This window comes from Epinephelus lanceolatus, chromosome 8, assembly GCF_041903045.1.
Source record: "Epinephelus lanceolatus isolate andai-2023 chromosome 8, ASM4190304v1, whole genome shotgun sequence".
NCBI classification, from domain to species: domain Eukaryota; kingdom Metazoa; phylum Chordata; class Actinopteri; order Perciformes; family Serranidae; genus Epinephelus; species Epinephelus lanceolatus.
In genome coordinates, this window is record NC_135741.1 from 31,758,907 (window position 1) to 31,783,158 (window position 24,252).

Sequence of the window (24,252 nt, forward strand, 5' to 3'; positions counted from 1 at the left end):
AAATATTGTAACATATTAAAGGAACACTTCACCCATAAAATGACCATTTGTAAATGAGTTAGTCATGCTTTGTTACCTTGAATTCCTGAAGAAAACTTTTTCCTCCCATGCCTCCATGAAGAAAATTAACATGTTGATTTACTGAGTGATTGGGGACCACCTTTAACAACAGCATCCATTTACATACTTTCACACAACTTGTGCAGTATAATCCAAATCACATTTATCCTGACTGAAGGAGAAGCTGCTGGTGGCCTTCTACCGCTCCACCATCAAGAGCGTGCTGGTGTACTGCATCAAAGTGTGGTACGGCTCACGCGCAGCGGCTGACAGGAGAGCTCTTCAGAGGGTCATAAATACATTCATCACGTACCCTCTGCCCTCCCTGGAAGACATCTTCAGCTCACAGTGCCTCTGCAGAGCCAGGAAAATCATCAGAGATTGTTTTCACCCTAGACACCACCTATTCAACTTGCTGCCCTCTGGGAGGCGTTCAGGTGCATCAAGAGCTGGACAAACAGGCTCAAGGTCCAGGCTCCAGTGTCTTTCCCTGGACCATCACAACTCTAAACTCCAACAATACACACACACCATAGATGATTACCATCATCTGCTGAGCACTTTGACCTTTAACTCTCTACATGTATATGCAGTATATTTTGAAGAGCAATAAACGTGTTTGTATGTGCAAAGTACATCCTTTTTATGTATATCCATCCTTTTTATAGCGTTTATTTTAGTTTCATATTTATTGAATCAATGTGTGCTCTTTAATTTGTCTTATTACTTGCATGAATTGCACTGACCAGGAGTAGCACTCTTAATACCATTGTAAAAAAGGGGGGAAACTTAGTATTAGAGTCTGGCTTGGAAGAAAAGTTTCACTTTCAGTTCAGTTTTAAATAGTTTTTCTTCACACTAAGGTGTACTTTGAGTTGAGTGGGATATTCCAATACTCTTTCTAACCCTCTTATTATTTGGTGTCATCCCATAATACTGTGGCAGTCTCGGGCGCTGTGCAGCATCCTGTATTTTATAAAGTTTATGAGCGCAAGGTTAAAAGGGAACTCTCTATGGAGACCGATTCCTTATGAACCTTGTAATTCCACTTGTAAACACCAGAAAATGTATGTAAAGTCTACCCACTTAAAAAAAAGTCTTAGCATGCTAATTTTACAAATATCCAGGATCTGATAGAACACCCAGATTTACTTTCACAGATAATCCAGTAGGATTCATGGTTGTTGTGGGATGTTACAGGTCAAACCACTGAGCCACACTGCCACCACCATCTATCCCATCCTTTCTGCATAATCACATTTACATCCACAGCAGTACAGCAAACATAACAACAGTAACTCGACAAAGACTGACACACACATTTTCATTTCATACAATCGTATTTTATTTCATACAGAGATAAAGAAATATATCTGAAAACTAAAACAGAAAAGTCTGTGCAACAGCCAAAGTGCAGAGATAGAGAGAGACTGCCATTAGTATGAACAGGATCTGTTGGTGCAAAAGGAGGGACAGAAAACGATTTAAAGAAAAGGAAAACATTGCCGTGAAGGACCACCTTTGCCAACAGGATACAAAAACAGAGCAGTCTCATCTGTAATCTGTCATTTGTTTTAGGGCAGGAAAACCTCTTTCATCCACAAATCTGGGACACAGGTGTTACCCCAAAGTCAGGTTTTAACCAATTAGATTTTAAGGTAATTAGTTGCTTACCTGGCTATGAGATGAGTCAAACTTTTAGAATACATGAATTCACCTTACAGCTTATGATCAAACCATAGCAAATGATTACTGATGTGATGTCATGCTGATGTAGACATGTTACCAAATTCTTGACTTGATGATGCACTCCAGTAACTGCTAATAACCAATGTGTACCTGTGAATGAAGGCTGGCAAATAAACACCTTTAAAATATGAATTTATATTGTCAAAGATACTTCCCTCCCCCTTGTAACGTTAAAATTTGCTAACTGAAATTTTAACATAACAAGGGAAAATAAAGACTGTATGGAGAAACTAAAAAATCTAATTGTGGGTAAAACAGAGGAAGCTACTTGAGACAAAAAAAACCCATCTGCTCTTGTTTTCTGAATCAAAAAGATAACCTTCTCAGAATAGAGAAAAAAGTTTTCATGGGAAAAAAAATTCGCGCAAATTGTCTGGATTTACGAGATTATGTCATAATTCACAAAAACAAGAATCCATGAGTTTATCATCTTTTTGATTAAAAAAAACAAGAGCAGATTTTTTATCTTTTGAATTTTTTTCTCAGAAGTCTGAGATAATAAATAATAATTTTGTATATTAGAGATGCAAAGCAGAATTTAATTCTCATGTGAATGCAGGTTGCTTTCATTTAGAGCACCTGCTGAGGTTTAAAAATAGTCGACCTGCCTGTGGTGTGTCTTTAATAATGACAAGATACTAACTTAAGGACAAAACACACTTGTGTATCCACTTTGCAATTCTAGCCATTAAGTGCTGGCTATTGACTCAAAGGCTGTGTCCATTGTTAAACCCAGTGACAACACTCATTATCCTTGCCTGTGGCCTTCCTAGTTTGTCAACACCTACTGTAAACCGACATTATTCACAAAGACAGTATGTGATTGCATCCCTTTCTTCTCTTGGAGGATGTTTACAGATGTAAGTACAGAAAAACAAAAGTGAACAGGGATGGATAGAGGAGGTTTGGCTGAAACTAAGAGTGGCCGGGCCTCAATCTGAAACCTCAGACTGCCAACTACAACATTCCTACGCGTTCTCACTGGTGAAATTACACAACGTCACTGGATTACACAACTTCACAGTTATCTTCAGGCATCCATGATGGAACGTGTTTTGCCGCATTGCTGATACTGTTGGATGCAAGCTGAGTTGTGTCAGCAGCTAAGCTAAAAAAGATATCATGCTATTTCCAGAGTAAGTTACAAATAAAATGGTTTGAAAATGACATCATTAAACTGTCACCATCTGTAATTACTGTATGTATTAGTTTGTTTAAACACTTTGCCTCCGTTGCTAGTGTGAATACTTGTGATGGCAGCATGCAGTTCGAGATTTCAGATTTTTGACTGCAGCACAACCTCTCTGCACTCTAGAGCTGGATTTGACACGGCCTCTTGTTCCTGTCCAGCCAGTTATGTAAATACCACAGGTCATTCATATTTAACCAAAGAATGGACCCCTCATCCAACGTAAACATCTTCTTGCCAAAATAAGAGCACAGTGAAAAGAGCAGAAGGAACACGGAGAAACACAGGACAGAACACACAGAAGTTCATCACTCTAATATGGCTTATCACTTCCCGTACGCAACACCTTTCCACCAGGTGAAAAGCAACTGCTTCTCATCGCTTGGACGTCAGAGTCCAAACTCTACATATTCAAACTGTATCTGCCATACTTCATAGAGTTAATCTGAAACACACTGTCAGATTCAAACATAAGTATGGGATGGAGACCAGGGAAATGAGATGAAACTTTTTTTGAATATCAGACTACTAATGTGACCTTTGTTCTGATTGATCAGGTCGGTCAGTGTATTCCCAGGAGCAAATGTTCCCAAACTGCCAACATTATCGCTTATCCCACTTACCCCCGCTTTACACATCAGGTCACATGCCGCTATTTGTCAAAAAGCAAATCTTGTGATCTTCTTCCTCACTACACTATCAAATGTGTCAGTCATGTTGAAGTCCAGACTATGAGACTGAGCCTGTGAGCTGATGGTTTCCACAGAACCTCTCAGAGCAAACTGCAAACTGATCAGCAATCAGACTTATATAACTGCATTTTTTCTTTCTTCCCACACATGTTGTTCATAAACTGTAAACATCTCAGATTCAGGACATATCCAGTCCCAAAATCACATTGATAAACCACACGCCGCTACTTCTAGGTGGACACAGGAGGAGGACAGTTCTTCTACTAGAGAGCAATAGATGGCACAACACCCAAGTTGCCAGAGGAAAACACAGGGACAGTACATTTCTGCAAACCACAGATATGTTACATTTGTGCATTTCATATGTACAATATCAACGTTTCTAAAGTGATTACATGTTACATGTTTACGAGCTTAGTTTCTCGCCAGGAGGCGGAGGGGACATCAGCTGCATTACCAGCCGTTATTGTGCCACTGAAGCCAAGTAGTTTAAGCCAAAAAAATGATCTTTTCCTAACAATAACTAAATGGTTATTGTATTTAAACATAACCAGTGTTGCTGAAATGTAAAAAAGTGGAGTATTTTAATATATCTGCTACATGATAACATGGAAATATGACGTGATCTGTGGTTTGCAGACATGTACAGTGCCAACATCTACTCTGGTGATTTTGCTGATCATAAATAACCCACTGTCTCTTCTGTTATGTTTGTTTTCAGTTTGATTTACATCAGCTCAGTCTGTGACAAATAAAATGATCAGTAAGGCCACTGCAAGGTTATTCCTCACAAAACAATTATTAGATTATTAAATATGAAAAACAGATCTACTTTCAGATCAGAGACAAGATCTACTTTGTCTATGAATTAAACATGTAACAACATGTTTCTGTACTTAATGCTAACATTTTGTGTAGTTTCCAGCAACTTAATCTACTGGGCCTGTTGTCCCATGATGACTCTCACAGAGGGATCAAGTGAACATGATGTTTTGTACTAAATGCTCTTTGTTAAGTATGTTCAGCAGGAGTGCATGTGTCATCCTCTTAGCCATATGGAAATTCTCTTTTCATTTGGAAATATTTTCAGCCTCATGTTTGCAAGTCATTAAGTTAAAAAAATCTGACTTTGTCATCACTGTGATTGCAACGTCTGAAATAATTTATTGGCTGCAACTGACGTTAATTAACAAGGCCAGCTGGGAAATGTGGAATTCAATGCTTTGATCATTACCATAATAAACTGTGACATCCACAACAATGACTGTCTACAAAATGAATGAATCACTGACCTTTGGGTCTGCATAGAATTTATGAGGCGTTTTATATGAAACAATTTTGCTGCCCATCAACCTGCCTGGAAATGTATCCACCACTGGCCCTGTTTGGTATTGTGTGTTTAGAAACAAAAGATGTTACAAGCGCAAAGGATGTGACTGGGAAACCCTGACCGGGCCGATTACTGATCAATGCAGGTGACTTCTGTCTGTGGGGTCAGTTTTCCTCACGAGTCTGAGACGCAGCAAACCAGAGCAGAGTTTGACACAGCACAGATACAAACTCTGACTCTCAACTCTGACAACACCTGCACAGTCTGTGCATAACCATCACACACATTCCCTACCCTTCTCCTGCACCTCTCTGCATTTATAATGATGCCAAAAGACTAACAGCCATGACAGACAGTGACCACTTCTCTGCATCACATGCTCCCAGGTCCTTGTATCATTTCAGATCCTCACAGGTGGAAGTGTAAAATGGTACAGGACGATGCTCCAGGCTTTATATTGAGCTAAAAAATATAACCAAGTCATAACTCGTAAAACAAGAACTGTAATCATCATGTAACGCCGTTAACTTGTCTTGTTAGTGCACAGAAACAAAAGGTGTTTTTTTGATTTTGTTTAGTTATGAACCGACCCAGAAGAAGAGGAAAAAAAAACAATAGTTCTCCACTGAACGACAAATAGGGGATAAAAAAAACAAATTGGGTACGCGGCCCATTTCTCTGCCTGTTGTTCCAGAGAGACACCAGGCGGCAAATGAACCTGGTCCACAAAATTCTTTTCATCTGGCACCTCTTTAGATGTTGAAGTTTTGTATCATAGTTCATCAGCAGGACAGACCTGCAGCAGCTTCGTTTCTCTGGTCCAGCACCTCTGCTGAGTACGTGCTTTTCATCCCTCCTCCGTTACACACCTGGTTACATATCTTAACCAGTGAACCAAAAAGCTAATGTCACTTGCAGCCATTTTTCAGAGCTTAGCTGTGCGCAGAGTCGGCCTTTCATTCGAGAATTCGGCGTGAGTCTCTGTCACTGGCGGCTTTCTCGTGGCAGGCAATCAGAGAACAACCACAGCTGCTCTGAAAAAGACTTAAAAAAGAATATTGTACACCCATTTTGTTATTTATTTAGAAAGCAAGAGAGAGAGACACATGAAGCAGTGAACTGAGCTCTGCGAGTTGGGATCAAGTCCGGAAATGACAGAATTTCTGGTTGACTTTCGGTCGTATGCGAGAAGGAAGAGAAGAATGAAGTGTCCAGTTTGCCCAACTATACTGAGCATTTACAACCAACATGTCTGAACTGAAAGCACTGTACAGTTACCACCCCACTGGGCTTCATGATGACATTGACAAGTGTGTTTGTGAACGCACAGTTGTGTGTATGAACTGGTCGAAGATGTTGTGTGTGTTGGCGTGTGTAATATCGAGCGTATACCTACTCACTGTCACTGAACATATTCGTATACTAGTCAGGGACGCTGAATACACTAGCATACCTGCCAGTGACACCGAACAGAGCGTGCGTATCTTTACACATGTGTTCTATTTGTTACGATCTAGAAGGTGCATCCTCGAAGCTGATAATGCTGGACTCTGGGTGTTGCGCTCCGCCAGTGGGTGGCCCTCCACTGCTCTGTGACATCGAAGATGAGGATGTGGAGGAGAGAGAGCCGCCGACGGGTCCTCCTGCTGGTCTCGGTGTGGAGGAGGAGGGGTCACGCCCACCTGGGAGGAGCGGCTGTGTGTCGGTTCTGACTTCGTCCTCATCATCGTCTTCCTCGTCGTCCATGCTGGGCCAGGCAGACTGGTCCTCCACGCGCTTTAGACGCTCGTTGAGGGCCTTGAGGGCCAGTTGTCTGGAAGAAATAGGGAATGAGAGATGTTCTTCATTAATACCAGATGTAAGTACAGCTGCACAACGAGGACGCCATGTTAGTAATAGATTTAGTGCTCCCATTTAAATGTCATCTAATGCTTCCATAGTATCGCTGTGCTCCAGTAACGATATGAAACACGTACCGTAAAGTGAGCCATATGTTAAAAAAGACAAGAACTCCCTACACATGTAGAGCACAGAGTAAGCAAAGTGCAGCACCATTGGAGCAGTTTGGAGGGCCTTGGATAAACAGACAGTTAACCCCAAAATCTTAAACATATATTTTTCCTCTTACCTGTTGTGCTTTATCAGTCTAGATTGTTTTGATGCTCCTACATAAAACTGCTCACAACAAGGTCTGTGGATTATCTTGAGTAACTGGGTCATGATTTCTGGAAAGACATTGCTGTTGAGTTTTCAGCACCACAAGCTGAGCGCCATCTAGTTCCATTATACTGAAGACAAGGCAAACATCTATACAGCCTATATCTCCAACACAGCAACTAGCACCATAACAATCTAGATTGATATATAGCACTACAGGTAAGAGGAAAAATATGTATTTTTGATTTTGGGGTGGACTGTCCCTTTAAGAGCACCTGGCCCAGATGATGGGTATAGCTTTTACTACAATTGATTTTGATGTTAATGTTCTGTCTCTTATCTTTCAATTGAAAAAGAAAAAAATAAACATGTCCTTCATACAGATTCCTCTCTGATACCTGTGGCATCGTAGCTGCAACATGCTGACAATGACAATGTTTACATGGACTGTGATAGCCTAATCTGCTGACCTACCATCTACTGACCTTTTTGGAACTGAGGTGCTTAAGCTCTTCTCAAAAAAATCAACAAGAGAAATTCCCATTCCCTGCCTTGTTAAGTGAACTCACAATAAGGGTATCCTACTGGTTAGTTGCTAGTAAAAATGGTATAATGTTTTTTTTAAAAAGCAACAGAAATGTAACACACTTTTTGCTGATAATGTCCTTAACGGCAATCAGAGAAGAATGGGCAATTTATCAGATGAATTATGTCATTTTTGTAATGAAAGTCATCCTCTGTTGATTAAATCTTTCCACTTATCCTGGAGAAGTACCAATTACTTTTAATCTCATCACCATGAGGTTAATTTTCCATTCCGCAGATGTCAGAATACTCAATCACCAGCTTTTCAAAATCAAACATTTACAGAGGCCCTGGCTTCATTCAAGTAGTAGCCGTATTTAATGTGTGTCATGCTGACGGAAGGAAACACTTCCCTGAGGGAAGAGTGGTGATGTAGACTCATGAAGTTCAACCAGTTTCTGGCAAAAAATGCAATAATACTTGTTCAGCAAACCTACCCTGGATGGAAGTTACTCAACAGTCAGTGTTGATAGACAGGAGCAGACAGAGCGTGTTTACACCTGGTATTAACATGTGCCTCCGGTGATCCGATCACAAGTGAAAAGCTCTAAGTACAAGTGTAAATGACCAACAAGATGCACTGTGATCCGATCACTCAAACCACTTTCAGAGGTGGTCTGGAATGTATTTGAGCGCTTATCTTTTGTAGTGTAAATGCAAATGCAGCCTGATGTGTCACTGACGAGGGCTAATTCTTCAATGTGGGGCATGGGGTTTGCTTTGGTGACAGCAAACTAATGCTCTATACCTGCCTATTTTACAACAAGTTGGACCAATTGTTGCGTGACTGTCCATCGCTGCCCTGTGGATGGAGGTGTGTTGAATTCTGCTCACAGCTGTATCTCAAGCTCTACCAACACAACTGCTAACATGGCTAGTGAACATGCTAATGAGCAGCAAGCGAGACTTTGGATGTAATGATGGTGCAGGAGCCTTTTGACCTTCTGACTTAAGTGGCATAACGAAATCTGAACACAAGTGGTCAGATGGAGACACATGATAGACACAGGTGTGAACGGCGAAGTGTCTTGGCTGTCCACTTGTATTCGGATCACCAAGACGCATGTTAACACCAAGTGTAAACAGGATCAGAGAGAGGAGTATGCCACGAAACAAAGGCACCCAAGCCTGAAGTCAAACTGTGGACTTTGTGGTTATGCGATATGGGACTTAACCATGTGGCTACCAGGGCTCCCCGAACATTTTTCCCCCATTGAGATATAATAAAAAGTATAAAATTACCCTTTGACAATTACACGAGCACATGCCTGTGTGTGAGAGAGACAGACAACAATGAAACCTTTCTGTAACTGAATATGTATGACAGCTTGGAAGTGTGTGTGCTAGACAATGGAACAGGAAAAAAGACAAACCTCTGACAGCTTGAGAGTGTTACTGACTGTGTGCTGCAGAGCTCAGACATGATGAACATGCATGAACTGTTTGAGGAGTACGACTGAAAAAGAGCTCAGAGGCTCAGCAAACCTTGCCTGAGTCAATAAAAGTAAAACAACAGTGTTTCCTGTCTCCGACTGGAGTATTTAATTCACTATATGGGTGTGTCGTGTATATCTTACTTCACTCATAGATACTTGGGTGCATTCTCGACATTCTAACGACAATGATTTCATACAACTGAACAACATTTTGCTGCTAAACAAGTGACCAATGAATTTACAAAATACACTGACCATTAAATTAAATTAATTTAACAAAAAATGAAATGTAAAGGGTCTTAGAGGAACCATGACAACACTGGACTCTAATGTGCCAACAGAAATTTAATAACTAGGCACCTTATACCAACCTTTGCATGAGATCCGTCTATGAGCATGCAGATGTAAATGTTAAATTCTTTTTTGCTCTGACTCACCTCCTCCTCTCTGCATCTTGTGGGTCAGTCCCTGGCAGGCTGATAGTGATGGAGGACGGCGCCCCCACATCGTATCTCTTCACCATCTTCCTGCACACCTTCATCTTCACCAGGGCGGAGTGCACCAGCCCCGCCAGCAGCCCCACGGCCGGCTGCAGCGCCTCGGGGAAGAAGCTAGCAAAGGCAAAGTGGTCCGACATGTCCCCGCGGCCCCGGCTGTGCCTCTGGTAGAAGCGCAGGTAGACCCATCCGGACAGGGCACCATAGCTGTACGTAGCCAGCGGGGCAGAGCTGTCGAGCAGCCCAGACAGACGCAGTAAGGCCAGGAGAAGGAGGACCAAAGCCGGTGCTGCTTTGAGTCTCACCTAGGATGGGGGGGACACAGATTTTAGTTCCTGTGAGCTAAAATAATCAGGCAAAAGGACAGTTACCATTTTGTCTACAGATCACCGTAGCTGCCAGTTCACACAATTTACTCAAGTCAGCTAGATTTAGGAACTGGAACAGCAAACAACAGCTGGTTACATGTCAGGGTGGCAGGCGAGAGTCATAGTCAACATGGACCAGTGTTTTGATGGAGTACATTTTCTGACCTGCTCAACTGAGATGAGGGAGATTAGAGTAAAGTAACCCAGCTTTATACAAACTCATAACAAGCTAAAAAAAAAAAGGGAAATAAATAAAGTAGGTAAAGCAGAGCGGCCTGATAGCGTAACAGACACATTAGGAATGTGTAGCTAATGTGTGCTTAAGCAAAAAAAAAAAAAAAAACTAAAACCATATCTGGACACTCAGTGTAAGCTGCTCTGCAAAAGAGCATCAGATTAAATCTTAAAATATAAATTAACAGATCACACTGTAGCCCATATTTGGAGGAGAGTCACATGCCTAACACAAACCAAGCAAACAGTTTATAAACCACTGGCTTATATGGCTTTAATACAACAGCATGTATTTGACAATAATTTGACTGCCTGATATGTGCGTTCTCACAAAACGATTACAGCTATTAGCATAGGCCAGTGCTATAAAAAAACTAAATGGAGGAAGTGCTACTTGGATGTAACAAGTGGTCTGTTTTAAAAAAGTTACTCCCCCAGCATAAAAGTAATCCCACTGAAAAGGCACAGTGTGCACAGAACACATGTTTCTATGCAAGAGTCCTGGATATAATTTTGTTGGTTGCCTTTTTACAGCTGTATTTTGTAGTGTTTTCATGCCAACAGTATGTTAGGTGTTAGTCAGGTGCAAGGAACACAACTGGATGCTTTCATGCAAAACCACAAACTACAGCCTCAAAGGTGACTGGAGGCAACACCCTGGTACATCAAACAAAAAAGAAAACATCATGGGCTGTACCACATGTGGATTTAAAGCACCGATATAGTATTGCACTGGAAGAAGTTTTGGGTATTTTGAGAAAACCTTGTATACTTCTGTGAAGTATAAATAAACCAGCTGTTCCCCAATCTAAAAGCACACAAGTATGCATGCTGGAGGTAAGTGTGCACATTTGCGTATTTTACGCTATACCACTCTGTTAATGTCTTTTTAAAAGCTACACTTTAAACTTACTAAGCTGCCTTTATAGCTAAAAGCATACATTATATATTAAGAGCCTCTAAGACTGCCACACAAATGGTTTCCGTATTTATGTAGAGTTACATGTGGTGCGTAAATCAAGGCAAAGGATATGGTCCTTTGCCTTTACAGCTTGTTGTCCTTACTCAGTTTATACATGATGACATCTTATGTTAATTTAAGCTAAAAACAAAGCAAAGCACATTTTATGCTATTTTGTAATACAGCTGGGGGCATCCTTGATGTGTGATGGTCATAATCTGACACAGGCCTGTTTACGTACACATCTGAAGGACTAGTGGTTAAGTTTTCAGTGCTGTTTACATTCTTGTTGGGTTACACTTTAAATTTAAATTTGCTGTCCCACTCATCACTGGTCTGGTATTATTTACAGGCTCAAAAGAGGAGCATACCCTTGCTAATATGGATCGATCAAGCGCAGACATTACTTCCAATAATTGTTACCCTCACCTGTGGCACTCTGAGCACTGTGGTGTCCCCCATGGTCTGCTTCAGAGCCACCAGGACACCTCCCAGGAACCCAGCTGCTCCGTAGGCACGGACAGCAAACAGGTAGTCCAGGTCAAAGGTGGCAACATAGGTGAGGAGGTAGGAGAGGCCTGCCAGGAGGCCTGCAGATACATTAACCACTGCGAAAAAGATCAGGAGCTCCAGAGCGCCCCACAGAGGCTCCAGCAGTCGTCCGCAGGCCATAACTGTCCCAACGTTGGCCGCCACACCCCAAACGTGCTGCTCCACCACCCCGTGGGTCACAAGTGTCCACACCCAGAAGTTGGGCGGAAAGAGGTAGCCTGGGGTCACCCCCAGTGCGTATGGAGTGTCGATGGCCCATGACAACAGATAGAGGAGAACCACCACGGCACTTATACTTTTCACCACCACACTGGTGCTGGCAAGGGCAGCCAGAAAGTGCTGTCGTGCCACCGGCAGGTAACGATTCATTGTGGTCTGTTTTGAAAAGGATCCTTCTTGAGCAAATGAGCTCAAGAGAGCGTTTCTGGTGCAGCAGATGTTGGGTGCCGGTGTGAGATTAATAATGCTGAGAAGAACAGGTGATACCTGTAAGTCCTGACAGCATCAAAATCCACACCTCTCTGTGAGTCTTCATCCGGGATACTGTCTTTCAGCTGGTCACAGGTAGCTTTGATAATCGACTCATGAAAGTCTGATTCTTCTACACAAACAAATAAACTTTGTGCAGCAGTAGATAAGCTCGAAGATGCGATAACCTTAGCTCAGGGGACTTTTTGATCTAGCTGCCTGGCTGGCGACCTTCAGTCGGCGTAGACTGAATAAGAACAAGGTTACAAATCACCGCCAGCTAGCAGGCAGCTGGTGGCACCCAAATATGCAAATCTTAACTGAAACAAAGACACCTGAGTGCCAACTTCTTCACACAATCTGGCTAAGTTAGCTTGTAAACACAGGTGAGCTAATGTTAGCTAGCTGTCAAACACACAGCGTCTTGAGTTACGCTGATTTATATCCGCCTCGGAGGAGCAGGAGACGTTACGTCTTCGTTTGATTATAAGATAGGGCAGCCAGCGTCAGTCAAACCTGGTCGATAAAACCAGCCCACGGAGCTCCTGTCCAGGTCCCCTGCGCTCTCTCGGCCCGGTGTCTACCGGGCTAGCCCGAGGATTCCCCGAAGCTAGCAACAGGCCTTCAAAACAATGTAGGAGACGTCCCTGAACCAGCCTCAGTCCGCGTACAGTTCACCGGTTTCTCACACTACCTTCGCTTCATTCGTTTAATGTGTTGTTCTTCGGTCTTTTGAGAGCAGGTCGCCGGAGAAAATTATTTTATCTAGGCAGGCACTCCTCCTCCCAGTTACACCACTCAGTTACTGACCTGCGCTGTCTGCCATCGTCATCAACAATCGGTGAAAAAACGTCAAGTCACGTAACGTTTAAAGACCAGAGCATTCTGGGAAACAGAGTTCTCAACAAATATGACGCATCTAGGTACACGAACAGTCCTCCACGTTGGCAAACAGTGAGGGAAGTATTCAGATACTTTAATAAAGTAAAAGTACCAATAGCATAAAAAGTACCAGTAGTATTAAAAGTAAAAGAACTTAATGCCAAAAATATGTAAATAAAATGGATAAATTAATAATTAATAAAATAAATAAAATGAAAAGCAACAAATTCTCATATTTGAGGAGCTGGAACCATGAAATTTGAACAAAAAATAAAAAAATATATCAACTAATCGTTTCAGCTGCACATATATATTTTCATATGGTTTGTGTGAAAAAAATCACTTTGTTTGTAAAGTAGCTATTAACTATGAACTTATCAAATAATTGACTGTAGTAACTGTAGTGTATCAATAGAGAGTGGCATGAGATTAATAATAGGCTACTCAAGTAAAGTAAAAGTACCTCAAACAGTACAGTACTTGAGTAAATGTACTTAGTAACATCCCACCACTGTTGACAACACAAAGTAAGTTTAGCTGGGTTAGAAAATAGTCAGTAGATTACTTTTTTAGTATTTAGACCTTGTGTTAGCCTTTGTTGCCTGTAATGGAAAACAGCTAAATACTCAAGTATTTTACTTAACTTCAAGTCTGAGGTTTGTACTTCACCTGTGTAATTTTCTGGTTCTGTATACTTCAGCGCCACTGGAGTTCAGAGGAAAATACTGCACATTTTACTGCAGTGCATTTGTTGAAAGCTAGAGTCAATAACTTGCAGATAAATATTTTGGATAATAACCTAATGACATTTTTTTGCAACTTTGTTTGGCATTGTTTCATTAACGGCTTTAAAATTAAAAAGGATATTTACTTGTAAATGCAAATAATAGATGGCTATAAAATTTTTAAAAGAGCCACTCTGCTTAGTTGGCAGCTTACTTTTCATACTTAAATTTACATTTAGATAATACTTATATACTTATTTCAGGACTTTTGATGGCTTTATTTTAATACCATGATATCCTTCTGTCACCACTGTTAGCTGCATTGCCAGCTTCTTGAAAACTGGATGGAGTTCCTCATGTCGGTGGTTAGTGATTTGATTGAAATTACCTTGTTCTACACTAGCACCTCTTTCACCTGTGGAAATACTGCGGCCTATTATTTTTATGAGATATTAGGTCACACATGCCCTTTAGTTTAGTTTTGATATCATCATTAAGGTATGTAGTAGCCTATAGCAATATTATGTCCACTTTAAATGGGTCAGTACACATTTAACTTCTAAACAAGCCGTTCCGTGACAATATTGTAATAAAAGACACAAAAATAATACGGATGCATTCATTTTATTCTGACAAATAAGAACTCACATCACATTTAGGCTACAAAAAAAGACAAACCACGTACAAATAGGCTGTAACAAGGAAACATGGAACAAAGACACAGACTGCACAGCAACCTTCACTCAGAGTTTACAGAAACACAAAGCTTAAGATCACAGGCATCTATGAAAATAAAAACAAAACAATCCAGGAGACGAATGTGATGATATTCAGTGTGCTTTATGGTACATGCTGCACAGTTTCACCAAATTAAGCACTCACACACAACACCTTTACACTTAACTTTAAGACCCATGTGCACTAAAAATGAAGTTACAAAGTCTTTTCAGGCTGAGATATACAACCACTGATTTATCTCTGATTGTGGCCTTTTGGCTTATAAATTTGATCTGGAAGTACAATTTTGTTTTAAAATCCAGTTCTCTGGTGAAAGTGGGTGTGAATTTGCAAGTCATAGTCACTGTGGACAGTAAACTGGAACATAATAGTTATGGATCAAATGTAATCGAAAGAAAGCGCAAGTGTACATACAAAATCAAAACAGGTAGTCGGGCTCTGCGATTTAATAACCATGCAAATTAGTCAGTGAGCTGTGTTAGCTCAGCCGTTTGTCTCTGCAAAGCCATCACCCTCTGACATTCGTCAAATGAAACAAGATACTCCTTGTTTTCATTCATGCATTTTACACCTCTCACTGGAAATGGAGGTGGATGCATCTGTTATATTTATCTATTTAATCCTCTTTTGGTGAGTGGAGCTAACAACACCACCGACAAGCCAAACACTCAAGTAACCTGCAAAATAAAGCCTGAATTTGGGGATTGACACAATGGTCAGGAGGCAAATTTGTGTATTTCTTGCCCTAATTCTATTGAAAATTTCAATTTGACAGCTCAAACGTCTAAATTAATGAGCATCTGCTTGTATGGAGGTATCACACACACACACACACACACAGAATCTCCACTATATGAGTGACCATTTATTCAAGTAGGATGTGGAAAGTGGGTCGTACGAACCAAACCCAGATTTCACCCTCAGTGGTACATTCCATCGATCTTACCACTAGAACAGGATAAGAAAAATATGCTGCCCAAAGCAATGACACTGAATGTACTTCGCCTGTACGAGTGCAAATGAACAGAAGACACCAAGAAAGTTCTTTTTAAAATGTTGGCAAATCATTCTGCCATTTGTCTCACTTTGCCACACACCTTTTCAACAACATTGTTAAAATAGGTATCATATATTTAAAGTAGAGAATTTGCCTATAAGGTCTTGGTCCGTGTTGTGTCCTCATTTATCTTTTTAAGGGATGAAAATGTGAAACATTATTACTCTATGCCAAAGTAGGTTTTCATGTCTTATCTGCAATGTGGTTTTAAAAACCAATTAACAGAATAAAATGTTGTCTGAAGCTGATATCTGATTCTGACGAGTGTTTCATTATTTATCTTAAGGATAGAGAAAAACACACCACCAAATACTAAAACTGACCAATGGAGATTAGACTTACAGTACAGTTGCTGTTTTCTGAAAGTGTTTTGGGACATCTGGGTAATTTCTTTTCTTCCTTAAACAGAGCCCAAGTGATTCTGCATACTCAAAGTCTATTAATTGACAATAGGCATGCCAACTCGTTACTTCAAGACAAATATAATGGCGTAAGTATGCAATTGTTTATATTGTATAGAGATGTGATTGAGAGTAAATTATGATGTGGTCACGTGACTGTAAAACTGTATAAGTGGCTCATATTCTTGGAAAGAGGAGTTAACTTTGCATGTGCTTGGTTGCCTATGTGTGTGTGCATGTGTGTGTGAGGGAGAGACAAAGGGGGCTAGGCACTACATCTGCTACTACTACTGATGTAAAGAAATTAGGAAAAGTATTATTTGGAACATGTTTCTTTTTATTTACAAACTTCAAAAAGCAAAAAAAAAAGGATCTAAAAGTAATCCAAGGTCATACACATTATCCATCGATAAACTACACAACAGGCTTTGACTAGAGCCAATCCTCAAAGACAGCAGCTTTAATCTTCTCCTCGGCTAAAAATGGAATTCAGACAGTTGGCTCGGCTCGTCCGACCGAATCGACTCGTATAAATAAATATGTAAATTCAAGTAGAAAGCTGCGAAATAAAAAGAGCAGTCAGTCAGCGCGGCAAACGCAGGGCTGACGACCCAAAACAGTTCAACACAGAGGAAACTCGCTTGTTTGGCCATCGTGGGGATGACACAGATGGACACTTCTGATGATATGGTAATGAACCACAAGAAAGAAAAGGAAAGAAAAGCACTCGATATTATATTTTCTTTCTTTTCAGCAGATGAGTGGTTGGACTGCTTCGACTTCTGACCCATTACTTGTGAATGAGCTTCATTTACACGCACACAAATGGCTCATATGGTTAGATACTTAAGATTTGTTTCCCAGTTGTGAAGAAACTTGTGAACAGGAAGGATATTTTGATGAAGGAGTCTGAGACAAAAAGGTTTTACCACAGCTCACGTTAATATCAGTGTATCCCCAATGTCCTTTTTCGGGTGTTTCTCGTTATCAAGAGCTGATCAGAGTTATCGCAAATGGAATATGATGATTAATCAATCCTTCTTAAAGATGCTACCCTTAATGTGCACAGTAACGCACTCATCAGTTGGTCCACATGTTCTGCACAAGTTCACATGTGCTGGGTCAGACTTGCAAATCACCATTTTTTTTTTTTTTTACAAAAAACAAAATAAAAATAACCAAACACAAGAAACCAAAGCGTTTTTTCCATCTGTAGTAACAACAACAGTAATATGACCATAAACATCTTACAAACAAAATAAAGAAAAGCAACAAAAAAAAAAGGAAAACCGAGAAAAAAATTGTACAAAAATAAAAATGAATAAATATGCACTGTCATAAATAAATTAAATTTGGTAAATTCAAACATTGTAAAAAGAGGAGGACAAAAATAAAACATGAGTAAACTAACAATTTCAGTATGAAGAACAAATACATGGAAGAGAAAGAACAGGAAATGCTCAGTCTTTACGTGATGATGTTTTTCGACAAAAGAGCTGGTGGGGTTTTAAAGCTCTCGCTGCAGCCATTTTTTTTGGAGGAGAAGATCTTCCACACAGGGACAGTGCAGACCGTAGCAGATCGGTTTGTGTGATCAGAGGGGATCGATCGGAACAGCAGAACTGATGGGTGATCTAAAGGGAACTTGGTCACGTGATGAAGTTTTCCCAGCTTTCAACCAGTCTACAGACGTATACAGATTTGTGTCTCTTTTACAGTGCAGTACAGTGTACAGTGTTACCTGCAAGGTCATACAGAGAGATGGATATGTACGTCTCCACTGTGGCTGTGAGGATGCTGTAGAGAGAGAGCGTGTCGCTGGGGTGGACTTTTTCAATTCTGCTCTACATAGTTGACATTATTTGGTCTCTTAAGACACAATCCTCTTCGATAGAGGGCTCTGATGTGCTTGTGTATGTCTTGTTTTTGGCAGAGCTACACCATCTCTCGTTAAAAAAAAAAAAAAAAAAAAAAAAAGTTTGGTTTCACAATGACCTCTGTTCACAAAATGAGATGAGACAGAGAGAGGGGAATAAAAACAGCAGAGAAGAGGTGGAATCTGTGCTGTCGTCAGAATGAGTTACCAAACCGAGTAACACGAGTTTCTTTTTCTTTCTTTCTTTCTTTCCTTTTTTTTTTTTTTTTAAAAAGATTCCTTTTGTAACCCTTGCGAACACAACACACAGACACGAACACAGTAACCGACACAAGCGTAACCAAAACTCTGGGGGTTGCGAGATTAATTCCTCCGGGGGGGGGTCGTACGAATACATATATAGGCTTGAGTGAGTGCTTTGCATCGCTTTTCTCTAGGCTACAGTAAGACTGTGGGTGAGATTCAGAGAGCCGCAGTGACTGCCCGTCTCTCTTTACCTCTCCTCTCTCACAGTTAACATTCAGAAAGATGGAGGCAAAAAGGCATTTTCTGTTGGTTGTTTCTCCGCTACGAGGAGGACACCTCACAAGAACACAGTTTTTTTTCTCTTTTTCACCTGGCTGTTTTTAGGCATTTTTTTTCTTTTTCTTTTAAAAAGTAAAAGAGATTACATAAATATAAAATGCACCAAAAAAAAAAAAAAAAAAAATCAGATCTTCCCACGTCTGATGCCTAAATAGAAGGAGTCTTTTTCAAAAAGACCTGGTTTAAAGGCATTTGATTAAGCATACATTCTTTCATTAGAGTTTTAAGGTTTCAGTAATTGCCTTTAACCTCAACCTCGATAAGCCTCAAATGCCTCTTTGATAATTCAAGATGATCTCGCTTCTTTGTTGTTGTTTTTTCTTCAAGAACAAAACGTACAATACCCCTGTCCTGGCAGTGAATTAGTGGGTTCAATCAAAATGCTTTTATGAAGTTCTGTTGATCTTTTACCATTTGAAGAAATATTCAGTAGCATTATTCGACGACTGACAAACTACCATTTCAGTTACTGATATTTAACAAACGTTACTACCAGCTAACTTAATTATCAAACCATTTTTTTTATAAGCAACTCCACCCTACTGTCGTTTTTTTAATTAGCTGAAAAAAGCAAAAGAGTCTTGACATTTAGCAAAGCTGCAGAACTAGAATCTCTAAAGTCAACACTACAACTAGTGGCCATTTGTGGTCACTGCAGGCCCACACTCAGCAGTTCTAAGTCCAGTGATTAGTATTTCAATGCCAGTATTGGACAAAAACTTGGAAGCCCGAAGTCCTTTGATCTTCATTTTCTTCTTCTTCTTCTTCTTCTTCTTCTTCTTCTTCCCTCTGGAGCTTTTATTCTTCCTTGGGTTTAATCTTCTGATATTCAGCATTAAGATTTGTCGCTCTGTGTTCAGTCTGCGTTCAATCCCCTTTCAGACTGTTTCTCCAAGGCAGTGGAGACGAACAGAGGAAACACTTTTGCAGGGGCTCAGTTGTCATTACATCAACTGTCTTTCATTTTTTTTGTCCATTTCCCTCACAGCCTCAGGCACAGGCCCTTTGATGCCTTCCTCCTGGCAAACAGGATGTCATCCTATTTTGATGACTTTTAAATTGAATCAAGCTCGCTCAAACAAACACATCATTTGTCTGTCACTGTCCCCTCACCTCAATTACATCGTCATCATCCGAGCTGCTGGCGCTGCTGATATTCCCGCCGTTCATCAGCACCGGGCCCCGGTGGCCCTCAGACCGTGCTGACGGGGAAAAAGAGGAAGGAGAAGATGAGGAGGAACCGGAGGCAGCAGTGGGAGGGTACTGGGAGAGAAAGCTGGCTCCAGCTGGCCCAGGAGTGGCGGCTGGGCCAGGCAGCCCGCCCGGGAGCATGGACCCAGTGTAGAGGCTAGCCAGAGACTGACTGTAAGACAGAGGGAAGCCTGGTGGGAGCATCCCAGCCATGCCCACCATGCTGGGGCTCAGCATGAATGGTGGCAGGGCTCCTGGAACTGAATTGGCAGCTTTGACCGATGCAGAAGATGATGAGGAAGATGAGACGGCAGCCGCAGTGGTTGTCGTCGAGCAGGAGGAGGATGAGGAAGTGGGGACTGCGCTGGCCCCGCTGAAGCCGAACAGATCTGGGTACATGTAACTGGGGTCACCAAGTTGAGTGTGGGGGGGCTGGAAGTAAGGCGAGCCTGCCCCCATGAAGAGTGGGTGCCCCAGTGACCCACCTAACATGGCAGGGTTGAGGCCCAGAGGGGGGAGACCGTAGGCCCCGGTGAAGGGGAAGCCTTGAGTGGCCAGAGGGGCTGAGGAGTGTTTGTCCGCAGAGGACTGCTTACTGGGCCGCTCCTCCAGAGACGGGGTGGAGGCTTTACGCTTGGAGCCTGTTCTCAGGTCCTGGGCTGCAGTGGCGTCCATGTTGGGCTGGATCACGTTTGTCACAGAGGTATCATGGTGGCTCATATTTCCACTGGCAAAACTGCTCCCACTGCTGCTATTTGTCTGAGCCAGTTTGGCATTTGGCAGGTTGTTCATGTTGCTCTCTGGCTGTGCTCCAGTGCCAGTGGTGGTGCCAGCTCCTGTGCCACCCGTGTAGCGCTGCAGCTCGCTGATTATCTCCGGGCTGTCCGGTGAGAGAGGGCGGGGCACAGGCTTGGAGGGTACCTGCTGCTTTCTGTCAGGTGACAGGCAACCGTTGCTGCCATTGGTTGACACTTCCTCTGGTAGGGCCTGGGAGTCTGACAAGACAAACAAGGGGTTGGATATTAGCTTTTAAAGGCTATTTAAACCCCAAGCAAACATGGGCTGGGTTAGCTTAAAATAATACTATAACGTCTGTCATATTTTGTGTGTTGAAGTGTGTTCTTGTAATACATCATCCTACCTTTGGGTGGTGCTGTAGTACTTTCCTCTGCAGTCTTGGCCTTATTAGCTGCTCTGATGGCAAAGATGCGACCATCAGATGACCTGATGTAAGTCCCTAAAACAGACAAAGGGGAAAGAAATGATTAGTACACACAAAGTCTACTCTGACCTACTTCATTCAAGATATACTATGCAGGATTAAAAAAAAAAACATGCTAATTAATTTATTGTTTTGTCTGAACAACAGTCCAGCCCTACTGATATTCAGTTTAGTATCATGTAGGGTGGGGAAAATTAGAGTTATTGTACCTTTGGTGCCCCTGATGATGTGGATGCTCTCTCCAGCAGTGATCCTGGCCTGTACATCTGTTGAGCTGTGGGTACCTGGAATCACTATGTCTGAAAGAGACACCAAGAAAGATAAATTACAAAGAGTATAACTTCAATTCAACTTCATGACGAGTGGCTGATTCTTGGTATAAAAGGGATAACTGAATCAAGATTAAATAAAAATAGTGTGGAAACAGAGAATTTAATAACAATAATAATAATAAGGCAAAAATAAGATCCAGAACATGTACAGTTTGCCTACCAGTAGTGGTGACGATCCTCTGTACAAAAACCCCGGCTTTTTGCAGGCAGTTGACAGGAAAACCTCCGAGGCTGGATCCTGATGAGTCGTTGCCTGGTGCAGAGCCTGCAGATGCCTGTCGGGGCATCATGGGAACTGGAGTTGACTGGACTGGCCGGACACTGGCCACTGGTTTCTCTTCAGTGCGAGGAGGAGGACGCCTGAACAGAGAGTTTATTTTTTTATTAGTTCATGACTTGTGTTTATTTTTAAAACCTGGTTTGGGAATTGTTCATCAGTTCTTAATAAAATTCAAAAGTATCTTTTTTTGTTGCTGCTGTGAGTCACTGACCAGTTTCTCTGACTGAAGGCAGGGATGTTAGTGAGGCTCTGATCACTGGCAGGGTAGTAGTGAGCGTAGGAAGGGCGGGTATATGGCACAGATGCCCTCTTCTCCTCTTCGTAACCTTTCTTTGCTGCCTTCTTTTCAGCCTTGCTCAGCTTCAGCTCCCTGCGGTCTATCAGCAGGGACTCGTGGGGGAATGGTTGCTGGAGGGAAGAAAAAGAAAAGATGTTAAATAGGCATCATTCTCCTCAGGCATCATCATTTTTTTCCACTTTCAAAGAAGCATAGGGGCACAATGCCATCTTTGTGCTTCAATGTGGTGGAAGCCTTCACATGCTTAAATCCTTTAAACTGCAATCAAGTGAAAACAAGTGAGAATTTGAATTCCTACAAGCTTACACAAATTAATTAGCCACAATACAACACATGAATGTGCCAAATGAGAGATTCTTTGCCTCACACAGCCAGCTTTAAATCCTGTGAGCTCTGTTTTTGCTACGACAGTTTAGTCTGGAAAACATCCGCTGAGAATCCAGCAGGTTTAATTACGAGCTGACTCACCGCCTCTCAAACTCCAGAACCTCATGAGCTATTTAAAACAGTGTTATAAATATAGAGCAGAGCCTGACTGCATCTGCTTGACGTAGTTCTCACCTCAGATTTATTCAACAAATGGATTTAGATGGAAAAAGAAATGAGAAGTTTGACAATCCCAAGCAGCCAGTGAATTACTGAATTAGTAGAGGACTGTCAATCATCTTTTCTGCAGCCTACTTAAAAATGACACCTGTCCTGTGTACATTTTGAGCCTCATAAGACCACAATGAATGATGCAGAATTTTTAAGGCAAGGCAACACACACATGTCCTACATCTAAACATCTATAGGGGGCGAATTGCAGTAGTTTCCAACCTTTTCTTTACCCCTGCACCTCCATCAGATGACCTCAAGCACCCTTTCATCAGCACCACCCATCAGTCTAAATGCGTTCATTTGAATTTATCGTCAAGTGGATAATAATATTTAACACTATTCATAATATTTTAATACAATTTTACATTACCGTTTTTTTTTCATACACTTAGAGTGTCAATGTTTAGGTTGGTTTGTTCAAGTTTGCATTTATACTGCTAATGGCAAAAGCTGGATGTTAGCCATTACTTGTAGCTCCCCTAATTCAACTACATATTCATTACCTTTGGTTAGTTAACTATTTGAACTGTAAATTCATAATTTTTAGCTACTTTTTTTTTAGCATTTACACATCACTAGCTAGCTGTGTAGACTTCTCTGCTTGCTTGCTAAATGCTTCTCATACACTCTCAAGTGCGACACACTGTATTCAAATGACAGCTGACTCGGTCTATGGATATATTAATCAATTTGTTGTTTTATTTTTTAATTAATTGAGCTAAAACCACAATATTTCCATGTGCCCTGTGGTATCTGGTATATGGTTGGGAATCACTGGCATATAGAGACCTCAGTCTCCTACCTTAGTAATCAGGTGAGGATAAAGGTGCAGAGCCCTCATGAGGACACTCTCCAAGCTGTCCTGGGGCTGCAGATGGACCTGAGAGGGGTCCGGCTCCTCCTCTACAAAGTGAAGAAGGGACTCCACTTCCCTCCTGGTGAAGGTCAGCACTGGGTTCAGGTCGTCCACCACCCGGTCTAATGGAGGGACGGAATGAGACGGACAGAAGAGAGAGAAAAAGGAAGGGTTTAAGGGAGGGGGATGTGTGGACAGGGAGGAGGATAAATGAAATGATGAAGGTAAAAGAGAGAAAATTGTATAAAAAAATATAAATATATCCTGCAGCTCTCCGAAGCATAAGTGGCCTCAATGTGTCTGTCTCGCCAGTCAAAGCTTAAAGCAAACACTTGAGACCGTTTACTCTGTCAGACAAGAGCCTCTTGGCAGAAGAACTGTGGTTTCAACACAAAGCTGATTATTTAGTTTCTGAGGGGGGGTCTGTCTGTCTGCTGGGTGCTCACACAGAATAGCCTAGACTGGGATTTTCAGTGAGTCTGATTACTGACAGTTGTTTGACAGATTTGTCAGCCAAAGGCAGTGATAAACACAATACAGTATATTCATGAGAGGAAGACAGAGTGCTCTATGTTTGTATATTCAAGAAGAAATTTACATGAACTGAGCTTATTGTGTTTTAATACGACTTAGATTTTCCATTCTGATCATTATATGTAGTTCAGTTCCTTTTTCATTCTCTACTGTTTTGCTTCTTCCTCCCTTTGTTTATTTCTGTGTTGGTTCGTGTAATACGATTGTGCTGCTATTTCAGCCAGGACTCTCAGGGCGTCACACAAAATGCTCAAAAACATACCCAAAACCCTGTTTATGTACCAAGAAGAAATGATTGAAATTGGATAACACTCTCATTTATCACTCATCAGTAAGGAATAACACTATTTTGCAAACATCCACAAACTCCCCACTCTATCTTTAGTATGAATGACAG

The 24,252-nt window shown here is 41.4% G+C and overlaps 2 protein-coding genes across 4 annotated transcripts in view; both read right to left on the reverse strand.

Moving 5' to 3' along the window:
- Positions 1-6,076: 6,076 nt before the first annotated feature.
- On the reverse strand, positions 6,077-13,106 carry tmem115 (transmembrane protein 115). The gene is made up of 3 exons (XM_033629011.2): positions 11,688-13,106; positions 9,636-10,000; positions 6,077-6,833 (listed from the first exon to the last, which is right to left on the reverse strand). The coding sequence occupies exons 1-3, from the start codon at positions 12,177-12,179 to the stop codon at positions 6,527-6,529; spliced, it is 1,164 nt and encodes a 387-aa protein (XP_033484902.1). The 5' UTR covers positions 12,180-13,106; the 3' UTR covers positions 6,077-6,526.
- Positions 13,107-19,319: 6,213 nt separating this feature from the next.
- The window catches only part of LOC117258922 (helicase ARIP4-like), a 99,185-nt gene continuing 94,252 nt past the window's right edge, over positions 19,320-24,252 (reverse strand). For all 3 annotated transcript variants that reach the window (XM_033630165.2, XM_078170197.1, XM_033630166.2), the window contains 6 exons: positions 23,268-23,443; positions 21,779-21,975; positions 21,448-21,647; positions 21,165-21,254; positions 20,875-20,970; positions 19,320-20,728 (listed from right to left, as the gene is read on the reverse strand). In XM_033630165.2, the coding sequence (XP_033486056.1) occupies positions 19,641-20,728; positions 20,875-20,970; positions 21,165-21,254; positions 21,448-21,647; positions 21,779-21,975; positions 23,268-23,443 (1,847 nt within the window). In that variant the 3' untranslated portion in view covers positions 19,320-19,640. The remainder of the gene's footprint in view (positions 20,729-20,874; positions 20,971-21,164; positions 21,255-21,447; positions 21,648-21,778; positions 21,976-23,267; positions 23,444-24,252) is intronic.

Excerpts from the sequence above, each read along its gene's own strand:
- tmem115 (XM_033629011.2), bottom strand. The coding sequence starts at position 12,179 with ATGAATCGTTACCTGCCGGTGGCACGACAGCACTTTCTGGCTGCCCTT. Across the intron at positions 10,001-11,687 it reads CAGTGCTCAGAGTGCCACAG|GTGAGACTCAAAGCAGCACC; the intron begins GTGAGGGTAACA and ends CCCCCATCCTAG. Across the intron at positions 6,834-9,635 it reads CAAGATGCAGAGAGGAGGAG|ACAACTGGCCCTCAAGGCCC; the intron begins GTGAGTCAGAGC and ends TATTTCTTCCAG.